Source organism: Mytilus edulis, chromosome 2 (assembly GCF_963676685.1).
Source record: "Mytilus edulis chromosome 2, xbMytEdul2.2, whole genome shotgun sequence".
NCBI classification, from domain to species: domain Eukaryota; kingdom Metazoa; phylum Mollusca; class Bivalvia; order Mytilida; family Mytilidae; genus Mytilus; species Mytilus edulis.
Window position 1 is genome coordinate 57112312 of NC_092345.1, and position 18684 is coordinate 57130995.

At 31.1% G+C, this 18684-nt stretch overlaps 2 protein-coding genes across 3 annotated transcripts in view; both read left to right on the forward strand.

Annotated features, from left to right (window-relative positions):
- The first annotated feature begins 124 nt into the window (after window positions 1–124).
- LOC139512485 (uncharacterized) lies at window positions 125–12480 on the forward strand. Of its 2 annotated transcripts, XR_011662270.1 has the most exons (4): window positions 125–778; window positions 1630–2946; window positions 7822–11521; window positions 12373–12480. XR_011662270.1 is itself a non-coding variant. In XM_071300119.1 (3 exons), exons 2-3 carry the CDS (start codon window positions 1785–1787, stop codon window positions 10311–10313), a joined length of 3654 nt encoding a protein of 1217 aa, XP_071156220.1. In that variant the 5' UTR covers window positions 125–778; window positions 1630–1784; the 3' UTR covers window positions 10314–12352. The 2 variants fall into 2 exon arrangements, 1 of the variants encoding a protein (XP_071156220.1); XM_071300119.1 differs by lacking the exon at window positions 12373–12480 and having other exon boundaries at window positions 7822–12352.
- A 2030-nt stretch (window positions 12481–14510) lies between these two features.
- The window catches only part of LOC139510293 (uncharacterized), a 28856-nt gene continuing 24682 nt past the window's right edge, over window positions 14511–18684 (forward strand). Inside the window, exons 1-2 of the mRNA XM_071296798.1 lie at window positions 14511–14697; window positions 18092–18334. Coding sequence (XP_071152899.1) covers window positions 14611–14697; window positions 18092–18334 — 330 coding nt within the window. The 5' untranslated portion in view covers window positions 14511–14610. The remainder of the gene's footprint in view (window positions 14698–18091; window positions 18335–18684) is intronic.

An 18684-nucleotide genomic window follows, 5' to 3' on the forward strand; every position in this document is an offset into this window, starting at 1 on the left:
TTTTCTTATCTTCATACTAAAGAGCTCCAAAAGTAGGCGTGCTTAGGTGCACTGGGCGGGTCTAAAAACCGACTCTCGGTAGTTAACGTCTCTCGATGGTTAACTTTAAGTGCCTACCTTTTAAATAGCTCAATTCTTGTTTGTAACTAAGTGTGAAAAGCTTTTGGTCAAGAAGAACAAAAGGGATTAGTAAATCAATTTATCTCCTTCATTTTTTGTAAGACCTGATAATAAGGAAACAGACAATTAAGGCCCATTGTGTTACATAACCATAAGCTCAGGCCATACCTTTAGGGGATAGAGAGTTTAAATTATTTACTGACGCGATAAAAATATACTTTGTCTTGGAAACTATTTAGATTCTTTTATTTCATTGGTCAAAGGTTCATAATTCTTAATCTGGTATAAAAAGCAATGCGTCCCTGGATGCCGCACTGATTTTATGTGCGCATCCAGAATAAAGTATTTGAACTTATAAAAGTTTTACTTATACATTTCAGGTTAGTGTTTATTTATTTTAATATGATTTTTATTTTATTTTTAATATGATTTTTATTCTATTTTGATATGATATTATTATTACTTATTGTTAATACACATGTTTAAATGAAGAAATGTTTTCTTTACTTATTTTACAATCTTATCGGTACGTTAACAAGTGTTGTAGGTTGTGCATTATTTTATTAAGAAACTAAAGGGAGATAATTCTGTATTTGTGTGTTGAAAGACAACGCTCTTATCCAAAATGTATTTCTGGCATTTAATGCTCAAAACTATGGTAAGAAATATTGTCCTATGCTTAAAGCTTACTTCGACAAAAAACGCATTATTAAGAACATATCTCAAGAAGGTTTTTTAATCATTGATACTGTAAAAAGGATTTGCCTTGTAAACTGATAAAAGCTAAAAATAGATTTAGGAAACATTATGTAAATAGTATGTGTGTGTGCAAGCATTTCTATTGTTTAATTTTGTTCGTAATTATTATAAAATACAAGTTTAAAATACTTTTATTATATCATTTCTGTGCGTCACACTTTAACAAGAAAATACAAAAAGGGACCAGTTATTGCAGGTGAAATAGGGAGCAGTTATTTACTTTAATTGTTTTGTAACAAATGCAATATTTAATTAACATTATATTGTTAAAGCTTTAGTCATATTTTAAATATAAATTACAGGTTTTATTTAAGAAATATTAAATAGCTTTTTATATGAAGTAAACTTCTTTTACTTGTTAAATGAACTGGTTCCCTGTTTAAATAGTTATACTGTTTTATATATATTAGATAGATAAAGACCTATGAACATTTTAATGATATTGGAATATCAAACTATTTATATTTAGAGAACGCCAATTAAGACTTTGATTTAAAGAACTAAATGTTTATTTTAATGTTTATTTTGAAAAGATATTTAGTTATATTATTTAGTCAGTATTGGGGATAAATGTTATCACACCAAAGTACATGTATGTGTTCAAGATTTAAGTATTTTATTTTACTAGTATTGACTTTGAAATGTATGTCATTAATTATTTGAATTTATAACTGCATTGTATGACTGATTTTATGTGCGCATCCAGAATAAAGTATTTGAACTTATAAAAGTTTTACTTATACATTTCAGCCAGCAACCAAAGACATAAAGTCGTTTCTGTTGTTCGGTTTAAGAATAAGTAAGAAAGATCTACAAGTACCCCCGTACTGTACAAAACACCAAAAATCACAGTACAAAAAGTGGTGGAGTGATCCAAAAATCCCGGAAAGAGAAATTGACTGGTTATGAAAACAAGGGGAACAACAACAACAGCAAGCCCTACTATCAACATGCCTGCAGGTGGTACACCAGTGAATTCGAATAGAAATTTAGCTTCAACATCAACCAACACAACATCTTCATCTATATTGCCGCCATCAGGACCACCCCCAGCACCCCCATTACCGTCTACAACTGCATCAACAAGTACAGTGATACAACAAACACCACAACCAACTACAGTGATACAACAAGCACCACAACCAACTACAGTGATGTCAGCAGTTTCCCAGATTCCAAATTCAACACCAGTCATACCAGTAAGTCAGTTCAACACTAACATGACTAATCATCAAAACAAGCCACATATCCATCCGATTAAGCCTTTTGATGGAAATAGTTCAGTAGTACAGTGGTTCAAGTCCTTCATGATATACATGAATATCATGAATTGTACAGAACAGACAATCGTTCAATCGTTCTCGCACTTTTTAACTGGCAAAGCAGAACAATGGTTCCTTACTCTAAATGAACAAGTGGTCACCCTAAATAGATTGCAAGAACTGTTATATACAAGATTTAAACCCACACCCCTCACGGTTGAAATGCTTCAAGTTGAACAAGGAAACTCAGAAAGTGTAGATGACTACATTCACCGTGTCATGAAGATGTGTGCAGACGCAAACCTACAAGAAATACAATTGATGACAAAAGCCATGAGAGGTTTGAAAGCTACGATCGCTAGGATTGTTATGCCCCAAAGTCCGATCAATATAGAAGATCTAAGAGTAAAAGCAAATTTGGCAGAAACTACCCTACGTGTGACAAGTAAAGAACAAGACAGTGATTTCCATGCATCAGTGAATTACATAACACAACACCTGGATTCAAAGTTAGAGCAAATAAGACTTGAAAACGATGCAGTCATAGCAGCTGTTTCGGGAAATAATGGACAACAAAATAGTCAACATAGGCCATACCAACAACAGAGATCTAACTATCCACAACAAAATTCATACCGACAACAAAGGCCATACCAACAAAGACAGCAGAACCAGTACCCACAACAGCAGAACCAGTACCCACAACAGCAGAACCAATACCAACAACAAGAACAGAACCAGTACCCACAACAGAGAAGTCAACAACAAAGACCTAACATGAACAATCAAGAATGTCATAGATGTGGTAAGTGCTGTGGATCACCTAAAACTTGTTATGCTAAATTTAAGATATGCAATCACTGTAAATTACCAGGTCACATATATAATGCTTGTTGGAACAAACATAAACCTCGTGTATTTTAGGGATTCGCGCCTATCCATAGGCATTTGACTATAGATAGGCACAGAGATAATGATTGTGCAGAAGTTGGCTTTACAACTCCTCTGCAACAAAATACAATTGATGTCATAATAGACAAAAGAAAAACACATGGGCTAATTGACACAGGGGCTTCCATAAGCATAATTAACAAAGAACTTTTAGACAAAACTGGGTATGCTCAAAACAGGCTTAAACCGCCAACCTATTTGAAAATAAAAGGAGTAAGTGGGCAGAAGTTAAATGTTTTGGGCAAAATTGAAATAGACATCATGATTGATGGAAAAATATTTAAATATCCATTGAATGTAGTTGAAAATGTTCATCATTCATTGATTTTAGGCTTTGATTTTATCAATCATTTTAATGGTAAAATTGATTGTGGCAACAAAACATTATATTTAAATGATGGAAAAGAGGCTCTTGTGAGTCAAATAAAAGAAATATTTGGTTTAGCTAGAACAACAGAAGCAATTACCATTCCAAAAAAGTCTGAATCAATCATTACTATATCTGTTTCAAAATTCAAAAATGGTGATCAAGTTTTATTGGAACCAAGACCTACATTAACACTCAAACACTTGATTGGTGCAAAATGTGTTGTGACTGTACACAAAGGTAAAGCTGTCTTAAAACTTCTAAACCCAACAAACTCAGACATTTTGTTAAAAAGAAGAGAAATATTAGCACAGGTTTATAATGTTAATGATGCTGATATTTTACCATTTGAACCTAAGGAATTGAATCAAATAGAAAAGCAAAATGCAACAAATCAAAAAAATCATCAAAGTAAAAGTAAAGAAAAATTAAGTCATGATTTTGATCTTGAACATTCAGATTTACATGAAAGTCAAAAGCAAAAGCTTCTAAAATTACTGAAGACTTACAAACACATTTTTGCAAATGATCTTAGTGAATTAGGAGTTACAAATGCCTACTTTCATAGAATTGAAACAATTCCAGGCGCATCACCAGTAAGTTTACCCTTTTATAGGACTTCTCATAAACAACAAACTGAAATAAACAAACAAGTTGATGAAATGGAAAAGAATGGTATAATAGAACCATCAAATTCAGTATGGCATTCACCAGTTATTTTAGTAGCTAAGAAAAACACATCTGAGCTAAGGTTCGCGATTGACTATAGGAAACTGAACCTTATCACAATTCCTATGAACTTTCCTTTGCCAAGGCTAGAAAGTGTGTTCGACACAATTGGCGAAATGAAATCTAAAGTATTTAGTTGTGTCGACCTTAAAAGTAGTTTTTGGCAGATTCCATTAGACCAAGAAACAAAACATAAGGCTGCATTTATCACACAAAATGGCATTTATGAATGGAAAAGACTACCTTATGGTTTAGCAAATTCCCCAGTCTCATTTCAAACATTAATGACTTCAATACTTAGAGAAATGAATTGGAAATCAGTCCTTGTATATGTAGATGATATACTGATCTTCAGTGAGAATTTTGACCAACATTTGGAACATTTATCACAAGTTTTTGAAAGATTGGACAAGTTCAATTTAAGATTACAACCAAAAAAATGTCATTTTGCAGTGAAAAGATTGAAATTTCTTGGTCATTTTATTTCTAAAAATGGTGTGGAAGTAGATCCAGAGAAAACCACAGCCGTTAGTGAATTCCCAATTCCAAAAACTCAAACAAATGTAAAAAGTTTTCTTGGTATGGCAAATTATTATCGCAAGTTTGTTCCCAACTTCTCTAGAATTGCCACACCTTTGAATGCTCTATTGACTAAAGAAAATAAAAAGTTTGTCTGGACAGAAGAATGTCAAAGATCCTTTGAAAACTTAAAACAAAAACTCTTAGAAGCTCCAATTTTAGCTTTCCCTAAAAGTACTGAACCTTTTACCTTAACTTGTGATGCTTCTGACACAGCCATTGGCTATGTTTTAAGTCAAAAAGATTGTGAGGGAAATGAGCATCCTATTGCATATGGGGGCAGGTCTTTAAAAACTTGTGAGCGCAACTGGACAACCACAGAAAAAGAGTGTCTAGCAATTATTTGTGGTGTACAAGCATACCACCCATATCTATCAAGTGCAAGATTTACTGTTCAAACTGATCATAAAGCATTATGTTGGTTAAACAATGTTAAAAATCCTAGCGCGCGTATTGGCAGATGGGCATTAGCATTGCAACCATATAAATTTGATGTAATTTACAAAGAAGGCAAGACAAATTCAGTAGCCGACGCTCTCAGCAGGCGCGAATACATTAATACTAATGAAAAAGATTCTTCCCTTACAGATTCTGGACAAATGGAGGAAGATATATTCTTTATTTCAGAGGATCAACAACTGTCAAATGAGAAGAAAACAGAAGGTCCAAGATCACATGAGGTAGACATAGAAACCAGTGATAACCACAATACTAAAATTTCTTCTGTTTCAGAAATAGAGAATTGTTTCAAACAATTGCCAAGTTACTCAGATGAAAGAATTTATGTTGAATTCATTTATCCAGATGATCCAGTAGCTTTTGTTGCACCTGTAACTGAAGAAGATATTGACGAAGCAGTCAATGATAAAGAACATTTATTTCAGATGCAAAAAGATTGTCCAGATTTTAAACCAATTTTAGAATACCTCTTAACTGATGATTTGCCCGATGAGGACAAAATGGCAAGAAAAGCAGTTTTTGAATCTGAGCGCTACCAAATATTAAGTGGTATTTTGTTTCATTTTGATCAGCGCAGATCTAAGAAACTTGATGAAAACCAAAAGTATACAAAACAGCTTTGTATACCTAAGGTTTTGCGCAATGATGTTCTGCGCTCTTATCATGATTCTCTTGCAGGAGGCGGTCATTTAGGCGTAGATAAGGTGCATGAATCAATACGTTTGAAATATTGGTGGCCAACCATATATGCTGATGTAGAAACGTATGTGAAAACTTGCAATCGCTGCCAAATGGCAAAGCGCAATTATAACAAATTTAACCCACCTTTAGGTACAATGCCCCCTGTCAAAAGATTTGAAAGATGGCAAATTGACATTTTAGGACCCCTCACAAAAAGTCCTGATGGTTATTCCTATGTGTTGCTGCTCATTGATGCATTTAGTCGCTGGACTGAAACCTTTCCTCTGAGAACTCAGGGAGCAAAAGAGATAGCTAGAGTTATTTATGACCAAATCATTTGTCGCTATGGTGCACCAAGAATTTTATTTTCGGATAGAGGTCGATCTTTTATGTCCCATATTGTTAATGGACTTTGTGAAATTTTTCAAATTACTCAACACCATACGTCATCATATCACCCACAAACAAATGGTTTGGTCGAGCGCCAAAACTCTACTATAGCGCAAACAATTCGTACTTATTGTGGTAAGGATCAAAATCTATGGCCCATTCATTTGCAAAGTGTCATGATGGCAATTAGAAAATCTCCGGCATCAAATACAACTGAATTTTCACCTTATTATATGGTCTTTGGTCAAGAAATGAAACTTCCTTTTGATATTGCTTTAATTCCAAAAGAAAATTTAAGTCAAGCAACTAAAGATCATATAAAAGAAATTCAGTCAAACCTTGAAATTGTCCATGAAATTGCAAAAGAAAATGACAAACGTCATAAAGCATATGACAAAGAGAGACATGATCAAAAAGCAAAAATACCAGATTTTGAAGCTGGTGATTTGGTACTCAAAGCCATCAATAAAGTCCCTGTTGGTGTGTCTCGAAAATTGTATGACAAATTTGAAGGTCCTTACCGCATTCAGTACGTTGGTCAAAATTATACTTACAAATTGATAGACACAAGAAATAATAAGCCTCACAAGTCTATGATAAATGCCTGTCATTTGAAGCATTATAATAATCCTGCAGTTCTTAGAGCTCAGGAGGAAATTGATGATGGTGATGAAGTCTCATCAGAAGGAGAAATAGATGATGATGCTGAAAATTCACAAGCAAATGATGACCCAAATATGAATGTTGATGCTCAAACCCAACCAGAACAAACCCCCATTCAAGATAAAACCCCAAACCCACAAGCAAATGTGCCAGAACCAAACCCCCAGTCTCAACAAACAAGAGAAATTGATAAAAATAAAAAATATGATTTTAAAGATGCAATTAAGGGTAAATTTAGAAATGGAAAAAGATTAATACGTATTGAGTGGCATGATGGAACAAGAACGTGGGAACCAAATGAAAGCTTTGATAATGATACTCTTGCATATATTGATTCAAAATTTACAAAACATGGAAGTAAAAAACGTACACTCTTCAAAAGGAAAAGGCATTAAAAAAAAAAAAAAAAAATTTTATGTATGAGTATACAGGAATATGAAATTTATTTTTATAAAGATATAAAGAGAAATATATAAAAAAAATAATTATAGAATATATACATTCGATATGTCCGAATGCTAAATGATAGATAAAAGATACTAGTATAAAAAAAAATGATTTAATTTTAAAAAGTGATATATAGATTACTTGTTTGATTCGTGTACTAGACATGTTGACCCAAACTAATAGTTAAATGAAATGTCATTGTTAAAGTCTTGTTGAATGATCCAGGCGCCTTTTATTCATTATATTTCGGAACTTTTTTTTTAATTATCAAAAATTTGCTTAAGGTCAATGTGATGTGGTCAACAAAATACAGGGTTCTGTATGAAAATAGTGCTAGAGTACACATTACAGCTGGTGTGTATTCATCCCGACTTTCATCACATTAAATTTTTTTTTTCCTTTGTCTCTTTGTAGGTAAATTTGGGAACATTCATCAAACTGTAACTTTGGCAATCATGGTCCTTATAACATGTCTAGTGATCAAACCTGTAACAGCAAAGACAAATGAAGAAAAGATGAATGTTATACAAAGAATTAATTATGGAGTAGTATTTAAACAAGAATCATTCCTGTATATGTCATCAGAAGAGTGGTTGCATACATTTGAAGTAGAATTACCACAAAATGTGAAATTACCAAGAATGTCATTTTGTATTGACAATAGTAATGATTGTAGTAATATTAATAGTATGGTAAATTTTATCCACTCATTACATGATTCGACTGAATCACAATTATTTGAAACTATCAAAGCTATTCATACATTGGTACCACAAACTGAATATTTTTTTAACAAAAGAGATGGAAGATCACTTCTTCCTTTCATTGGCTCTATGGCCAAAGGTATTTTTGGTTTGGCCACAATGAGTGATGTTCACCTGTTAGCCAGACACATAAATGAACTAAACAAAAGATCTCGTGTTATGGCCAATGTACTTCAACAGCATGGTTCACATTTCTCATCGTTCATGACCTTAATAGACAACAGAACAAATAATCTAATGAACGGTGTGAAAACAAATGCAGCACAAATAAAACAAATCACATACAAATTTTATAACTCATTGACTTCTTTTCAGCATTCCATGACTAATATATCAAAAATATTAATAACCTTAGTAAATAATGCTAACATTCTGAGAGAAAACCTAAATCAGCTACAATCAAGTATTCAAAGCTTAGCTGAAGGTAGAATCTCACCTTTTTTATTACCAAAGCACATATTAGCACACTCTATGCATAAAATCCAGCGAATCATGTCGGAATCATATCCTGGATTTCACCTAACTCATTTTGATCCTTCTTATTATTATACTCATTCTAATTTTGTTTATGCACGTAACCACTCCCGAATGTATATAACTGTTAAATTTCCTATTTCTGCACATGCTAAACCCTTAAACTTGTTCAAAGTTTATTCTTTACCAGTCCCAGTTAATAGCACTTCCTCGCACGCTACTAAACTTATGTCATTACCTAATTATTTTGCAATCACAAATAACAATGATTTTTATACTGCACTGTCCACTGATGACCTAGCTAACTGTAAGCATGGCATGACAGTATTTTGTTATACTAATTTACAACTTACACCAATTAACCGACCCAGTTGCATTGTAGCTTTGTTCTCTAATAATATAACAATGGTAAAACAGTTGTGCAACTTCAGATTTTTGCTTGATCACATAGTTCACAAGGTTATAGAATTAACACCAACCTCTGTCCTAGTTTACAAAAGTAACAATGACTTAACACTTAAATGTCCTGATAACAGTCACGTCATCCCTCCTTGTCCTCTTTGCATTGTGCATGTACCTTGTAGATGCTCCATATCATCACACAAACTTTACTTTGCACCTAAGCTAATCAATTGTTATGATGAAAATACACAGTTAGACACAAATACAAGTTCTGCACTTTCAGTTTTACACCCAGTAAATTTAGCATTACTTACAGAGTTCTTTGACCAAACTAAACTAAACAACATATTAGGTGACACAACATTTCCATCACAAGTTGCACTAAAAGTACCTAATTTTAAAATTTATTCACACAACATGTCAAACATACTGGTCGCAGACCAACAAGATCATCTCAGTCTCAGAAAAATGGCTCAAGCAGCTAAAAAAGATGAACAAATTTTTAAAACCTTGACAGAACCATTGATAACAGGTGACATCAGCCTCAATAGTGAGTGGCCAGATCTTAACGCAATTTTAATTTTTGTTGCTCTTACAATTGGATGTTTATCATTCATAGTATGCATCTATTTATTTTTCAAGGTTCGCAAAATGGCCATTGCAATGCTTATTTTAAAACAAGTCTCAAATGTAAAATCTCAAACTGTACCGTCATTCATTTATAATGAAAAAGTAACTAAGACAAATAGTGAAAATACTACAGATTTCATGTCTTATATAACAAATGAATTTTCATGGGTACATGCTTCTGTTTTACTAAGCATAATTGTTTTATTCATTCTCATTATTATAATTGTGTGTATATATAAAAGCAACAAACAAAAGTCTGGAACAAGTTTAGCTGTTGAAATAACTTGTGGAGGTCAATGTGTCATTGTAAATATACTCTCATTATCTCTGTGTCCATCTTATTGGAATATTGATACTCCTATTATAAACCGTGTCAGTATTTCCACTTTTCCATCTTGTAAACTTTTTGCAACTTGGACAGATTTTAATGTTACAAACAAATTAACCTCTCAGTCAATATCAGTTCCAACAAGCATTCGTCTAAATTTTCAAACATGGTATAAATTACGTAAAATATTACGTCAACCATTTTGTGCATATGTTATGATTGTTCACAATGGATATTGTACAGTGTTACCTGGTCAAGATCAAATAAAAGAGGATAACAAAATCAACACTTTGTATCCACAATTGTAAATGTAAAAAACATTTTCAGTGATTGCATAATGATAAAAACCTTTTAGTATTTGAATACCTTGATCCACAGTACATTACAATTGCTTATACCATAAAATGTCAAGTTTCATTATGTATATATATATGTTTTATTGAATGTTAATTTTCATATTTTTGTAGTATGTTTTTAGGAAAATGAAAGGAAAGATAAATCATGTTAGGAAGACTGTTATATATCAGTAAGGTACTATTTCGGGTTAAATAACATCTATAAGTCGCGCGACATTGTCACAGTCTTTTACCCATACCATCTTAGTAGAACTTTAACTTTAACACCTTTCTTTCATAATTTAGCTTTGGGGTCCAAAGCAAAGGTAGCAAGGGAGAATTGTCATAGTGTGAATTTGTACATTTTGTAAATAAAGTTTTTAGTTTATAATTTAGTAAATAACAATTTCAGCAAGAAATTGTTTCTCATAATTTAGCTTTGAAATTTAAATCTTTATATAATTTGATAAATGAAAATATTTTATTTCTTTTTTTATTAATATTCAAAATTTTATATGTCATTTTAAATAGCTCAATTCTTGTTTGTAACTAAGTGTGAAAAGCTTTTGGTCAAGAAGAACAAAAGGGATTAGTAAATCAATTTATCTCCTTCATTTTTTGTAAGACCTGATAATAAGGAAACAGACAATTAAGGCCCATTGTGTTACATAACCATAAGCTCAGGCCATACCTTTAGGGGATAGAGAGTTTAAATTATTTACTGACGCGATAAAAATATACTTTGTCTTGGAAACTATTTAGATTCTTTTATTTCATTGGTCAAAGGTTCATAATTCTTAATCTGGTATAAAAAGCAATGCGTCCCTGGATGCCGCACTGATTTTATGTGCGCATCCAGAATAAAGTATTTGAACTTATAAAAGTTTTACTTATACATTTCAGGTTAGTGTTTATTTATTTTAATATGATTTTTATTTTATTTTTAATATGATTTTTATTCTATTTTGATATGATATTATTATTACTTATTGTTAATACACATGTTTAAATGAAGAAATGTTTTCTTTACTTATTTTACAATCTTATCGGTACGTTAACAAGTGTTGTAGGTTGTGCATTATTTTATTAAGAAACTAAAGGGAGATAATTCTGTATTTGTGTGTTGAAAGACAACGCTCTTATCCAAAATGTATTTCTGGCATTTAATGCTCAAAACTATGGTAAGAAATATTGTCCTATGCTTAAAGCTTACTTCGACAAAAAACGCATTATTAAGAACATATCTCAAGAAGGTTTTTTAATCATTGATACTGTAAAAAGGATTTGCCTTGTAAACTGATAAAAGCTAAAAATAGATTTAGGAAACATTATGTAAATAGTATGTGTGTGTGCAAGCATTTCTATTGTTTAATTTTGTTCGTAATTATTATAAAATACAAGTTTAAAATACTTTTATTATATCATTTCTGTGCGTCACACTTTAACAAGAAAATACAAAAAGGGACCAGTTATTGCAGGTGAAATAGGGAGCAGTTATTTACTTTAATTGTTTTGTAACAAATGCAATATTTAATTAACATTATATTGTTAAAGCTTTAGTCATATTTTAAATATAAATTACAGGTTTTATTTAAGAAATATTAAATAGCTTTTTATATGAAGTAAACTTCTTTTACTTGTTAAATGAACTGGTTCCCTGTTTAAATAGTTATACTGTTTTATATATATTAGATAGATAAAGACCTATGAACATTTTAATGATATTGGAATATCAAACTATTTATATTTAGAGAACGCCAATTAAGACTTTGATTTAAAGAACTAAATGTTTATTTTAATGTTTATTTTGAAAAGATATTTAGTTATATTATTTAGTCAGTATTGGGGATAAATGTTATCACACCAAAGTACATGTATGTGTTCAAGATTTAAGTATTTTATTTTACTAGTATTGACTTTGAAATGTATGTCATTAATTATTTGAATTTATAACTGCATTGTATGACTGATTTTATGTGCGCATCCAGAATAAAGTATTTGAACTTATAAAAGTTTTACTTATACATTTCAGCCAGCAACCAAAGACATAAAGTCGTTTCTGTTGTTCGGTTTAAGAATAAGTAAGAAAGATCTACAAGTACCCCCGTACTGTACAAAACACCAAAAATCACAGTACAAAACTTGTCTTGTTCTTTTCCATAGCTCTTTGTTGCTGATTGTGTTTGGCCACTCTATTCCAATGATGTTTCTAAGGCACCTGTTCATGAAAACTTGTAATGTTTTTGTTGATGCAGCTGTATTACTGTCGGGTAATGTTGTCGTTTGGAGGTATTTTTAACTTGTACGAGTCGAAAGTCGCATAAAATTCCATTATATTGACAACGATATGTGAAGAGAAAAAAAAAACAGTCATAATAGGTAAATATTTAAAAAAAAATTGGAGTACAACAGACTAATAATAGTACTTTTACTGAACTTCGGAAGAAATATATACCGAAATATTATACAACATACCCATCTGTACTGAAAATGCAAAACATGCTGTCATTGTGTCACTGTCGGTTATTGTATAATCAAACTATATTTATCAAGAAACTATCTACCTTCATTTAGAAAGATGTATGTATTTTACAAGTTTTATTATCTTTAGAAATTACACTTCTGTCATTTATTGTATTGTATTTGTAATTTGTCCTCATGTAACACATAGTTTGTTTCTGAGTGTAAATAAAGAATTGAATTGAATTGTAAAGTCGAGGGTGTCTAGAGATTTTGGAAATGACTATTTTTACAAAGAATGAAATGGAAGTACTGAACCCGGGTCCTCACCTTTTCATATTTTTCTATTTAGCATAAAAGCATAACAGATTTATTTAACGTCGGTTATACATGTAACAATACAACAAAAGCTCTGTAGAGCTTTTATCCGACCTTCATATATATAATAAACACAAGATACATAAAACAGTAAGCACATCATATGCATAAATAATTGGTATCAAGCACAGCAACTTATATCAATTAATAGGCAAAATCAAAGCATATAAAGCAAACATAAAATGCAGACAAACTAACATTCATGCGATAGTCATTATATAGGCGCACTAAAATTAACTCTAGCATTAAAAAAAAACACCACATTAATTAAAAAGGTATGCAACAAAATATAAAAGCTAGAGTATACTAGATAAATAAGTGATCTACTATATATAGCTACAGCTTACTGAGATCGACAGGGGGACACGGACACTGGCACCAATTACCAACCAAACTAAAAGGCATTTCTTTACTCAATTTATTCGGCATTTCGTTCCAGAGTTTGGCTCCTGTATATCTCAATGAGTGTAGACCATGGGGGTGTGTCTTTACCCCGGTAACATCTGCCATATTGTTATTTCTGAAAGAGTCATTACAGTTATTAATTTCAATAAATTCATGTAAATATAAAAGACATTGTTTATCAATAATTTTATACACCTCGATTGATATTATTCTAATTCTTCTGATTTTTAAACTTGGTAGTTTTGATTTAATTAAAGTTGTTGATAAGTACTACAATAGTCTTCATGTATACAAAGATCTTAAGATACGTGCCTTTATTTTCTCTTTTGTGGGAATATTACAATCACCTCAAACGTGCCATACTACTAGGCAACAAGGGTTTGTATAGTGAGACTCTCACTATAAAAATTCTGATGATCAATAATTTAAATTTTACACGATAAATGATATAGTAAGTCTACCTAATTTAGTAAAATACATTTACAAATGTGGGCATCAAATTTAAACTGATAGTGACTAGTCAATTGAATGTGTTACACCAAGTAATTAAATTTTTTCACAATGTATGATATTGCCATCTAGATTAAAACATGTAAAAGGAATATTCAGTTTATTTTCAGTTTCCCTGTAAATTGTCTGGAACTTGTCAGGGTTGGCCTTCATATGATTTTACACATCAAATCAGATATTTAAAAAAGTAATATGTGTCAAATCGTTTAAATGTTCGACATGAAACACCGTATATGTAAAGCAAAATTATATTCGGGTGAAATGCCTGGAAAAAAATTATTGTGACAAATTATCCCCAGGATAAAATATCACAGAGGAAGAAATAAACCGTTACATATACACGTTAACATAGTTGGGACCGAACTAACATAGGGACGAAATTGTCAATAATATTTAGTTAAATCTTTCTTTTATTCCAAACCAATCTTATTTACGCGGCCATTTTGAAATGGAAAATCTCCTCTCAGACTGAAATGTTGTTTACATTTGCAAATATTGAGCTTTATTGCATAAAAAAATGCCTCAGCAATCAACGAATAGACAAGCTACTATTTTAGAAAAGTTAAAATCTGGAAACGTCGACAGTATTGATAAAGATGTCATTGTAAGACACGTTCCATTTTAGTTTCAAAATGTTTTTTTGATCGAACTATAACCTGTTGTCAATAATAAAATCATCTGTGCCAACGGCCTTGCTTTAAACGATGTCAATAAAATGTATTATTCATTAATTGGACGATCAAACTTTCCAGATGCGATTGAACTATAAACACTGCAAGCAGCATCCAATGGTCAAAATTTGGATATAAATATATATATAGCTGCAAAAAAAAACTACCATAATATTATAGAGAAGGGGTCCTGGTCCCGAAATCCCGGGCTTAAAAACATGAAATCCTGAGGTCTGATAAATCTTGACATCTCGGAATTTGAAAAAAGAATTTCTGGATCCTGAAACTGCGAAAAGATCTATCCTGAGCTTAAAAAAACCTGATCCCATAGTACCTATAAAGGTCCTTCCCCCTCATTATAGTATATAATAAAGCCTACAACAAAGACATGCCATAAAAGAATTCAGGTCTGGTCACCCTAATACATTGTTCACCCTGATTTTATTTATTTTGCATTGTCTAGTTCATTAATGCTGATTATTTGAACATGTTGAAAAAAATCGCAAAATATTTGTATTGATGCAACCAAATAATTAAGTAGAATAACAAAAAAAATGTTGTTTTTATTATTAATCCATTAAAGACAATTATGATTATTACAACAATCAGGGAGAATTATTATTATAAACAATTAATGCTAAAAAAGAAGTCATTAACTTTAAATTCTTACCTTCTTCTTTCAGTAACTTCCTCCTGTGGTTAGGAGCACATCAATTTCTTGATTATTTACAGTGGGCTTATATTACACGGACTTATGTAGCTAAAATCACTTTGTTATTTCACAGTATAAAACACAATTGCATATATTAAAAGACGATGGGCTTATATTACACGGACGATATTAAAAGTTATTCACTTTGATACTTCGTTAAAAAGAGTCTAAAATCTAAAATGACACTGATTCACTTTATGAAATTAGTAAATCTGTGGTCTGACACTATTAAATATCTGCATGTCTCTTCATTCGGAACATCAGCTACCACTCTGATACAGCAATTGTCTGTATATTACGTATATTATTAATAACATCAACGTATTCCTAAGTACATCTATATCTCAACTGTACTTATCACTTCTAACTGATCTTTATGTACACCACTATTTTGTGCTCTGAAAAGGATTGAAAGAAAGCTCAATTCCATGTGATGATTAATGGATGTTTATATTATGATAGAGCATTTATTTGAGTTAAACTCTGTTGATGTAAATTGTTTCAACCATATTTGAACAATTGTTGTCGTTTGGAAGTATAATACCATGTATTTTCATAAATTTTGAGAATTTATACCATAAAATATCTGAATCAGTATATTAAACTTTAATTACTGTAATATTAATATGTTTTCATAAAAGTAGGCAGAACTAAAAATTAACATAATTTGGCATGAATTTTTACCATTATTCTTCATGAAGGTACCCCAATTACTACCCTCATGTATAGGATTGTTACACAATTTTTAGATTAATACATGAACTTTAAAGTAAAAAAAAAAAAAAATCTGAAAAATACAGCTAGATTAATCTATTCCTTAAGCATGTTAACATGGTTAATGTATATGAACAATTCAAAGCTTTGTTAACAATTAAGTTGTAAACATGACCATATTATCTAAGTTAACTAAAAGCTATTCTTAATGAATATTCAATGGTCCAACATTAGGCACTCAACAATTACTTAAATGGGTAATGTTTCAATCATTAGACAGCATTTAAAAAATGTAGCAGTTAGAGCAATGACAGGGATTCTGTGATGTGTTTCTGGGTAGAGTGACAGGTGACTGATCTTATTGCAGATTTTACCTTGTGTAATACATGTAGCAGGTTAAAAATCCTAATCAGTGTGCTGGTCTAGTACAAAGTAAAATCATTAAAATACTGAATCCAGAGGAAAATTCAAGACTGAAAGTCCCTAATCAAATTGCAAAATCAAAAGCCCAAATATCAAACAAAAGGATAACAACTGTACAAAGCAGTGATCTTCTTATCGCATTAACATGTTCTTATCTTCATGCATTCAACTGCCAGGCCATTCTAAAGTTAAACAGCCATGTTTTCTGCTTTTTGGTTGGATTGTTGTTTCTTTAGCACATTCATTTTCCTATTTCCATTCTCAATTTTATTAATCATCTGATATACTTGAAAGAATCAACTGAAGATGTTGTATAATGTATTGAGTAATATAAGGAGGGAAAAATAAGAAATTATTCTTCTTGATACATGTACATGTTATATATCATTTTTGGTGAATTTCTAAGTATTTGATTAGAATAATTTAAATTTTGATAAGATAAACTGATTCATAGAAAAATGAGAATTAATTTTTAAAGCATGTTTACACAATTCTAGTATAAATCTTCGTGAAGCTTGAAGATAATTTGAATGTAAGTGAATGTTAATATATAAATCTTAAAATTTGTTTAAAAATATGTTATTGACATACACCATCTAATTTAACTAAGGTACACATGTATTTAAAAGTTTAATAAGATTGATTAACAGATTTACTTATTCTGCAAGCAAAGTGTTGAATGTATATTTCTGATAATTTTATATTTAAATTAATAGTACAAAAATATAGGTCACTGAACTGGTTTTCTGGAAATAAGAGGCTCAAAAGTCCATTACTTTATATAAATTATGTGATACAATATATACAACAGATACTCATCGTACTGTATTACATGTACATAAAAATAATAGGGAAAATCATCTAAACCACAGGAAATGAAAAGATCCCATTTTTGCTTCCTTGATGTTTCAGAAAACAGTGCAAAAGTCACTGGATGATCTGTAAAATAATCCAGGTCATTGCCCCCCGGGTAGTGCAAAAGATATTTTTGTCCAAATTGAAGATTCTAGGATTGATAAGTCTATAAGTATATATTTCTTATATACATCTAAAGGAATAACAGTAAGATAAGATGTTGTCAACAATAATGATTAATTTACATTCTAGCTTTTCATTCAAACACTTAAAAAGCAAGGAGATTTTGTCTCTTGCAGAATATCATATGGCAATTGCTTTTCAAAGATCGTGATAAGAAATGCTCAGATTCGTTTAAAGGTTTGCTCAATAAGAAAAAAATACTCTTTACTTGCTAACTAAAAATTTATCAAGATTGCTGACTTAAATTAATCAATTTTCAATTTCACAAAATATAAATCTAACACAGTGGAGTATGAAATCTTAATTGTTTCAATGAATTGTCGCTTTGAATATTAAACATACCTTGTTTGTTGTCATCAATAATATTAAGTTTTTTAGAATGATATTTTGAATTTTTTATTAACCATATATTCACATGATAATGCTATGATTTATTGTAGGAATTTTTGTCTCCTGCTTTAAATGGTAAAATTGAAGACATTCAGCAGCATGGGATATTTGCAGTGCACTTCCTCCATGGCAGTTTTTCTATTATGTCAACAGCCAAAGTTTCTACTGATTTACTTGAAGCAGTTGAGCAATGCTACAAATTCTATAGACAAGCCAGGGACCAGATAGCACTGAATGAAGCCCTTGCCATACCAAAACTTCTGTATCATATCCTGACAAAAATTCCAGTTAAAGTAAGTAATTACAAAAATAAAATTGAGAATGAAAATGGGTAATGTGTCAAAGAGACAACAACCCGACCATAGAACAGTTGTCTTGTTAGCCCAAAATATATAATATACTTTGCCCTTCTGCCATAACACCCTGTTCTAATTTGCAAATAACTATAATATAAACAGTCACTCCAACCATGCTTTAAAACATGAAAATTCAGTTTAGGAGAATATTCTTAAGAGCTTTTACAGCTCCAGAAATGCTCATTAACATTTATGTGCACTCTTTCTCTACTAAGGATATAATAACCAAATTGTGTAATTTACAGACATCCTGACTCTCTCTTACAAAGTAATATGAAAAAGAAATA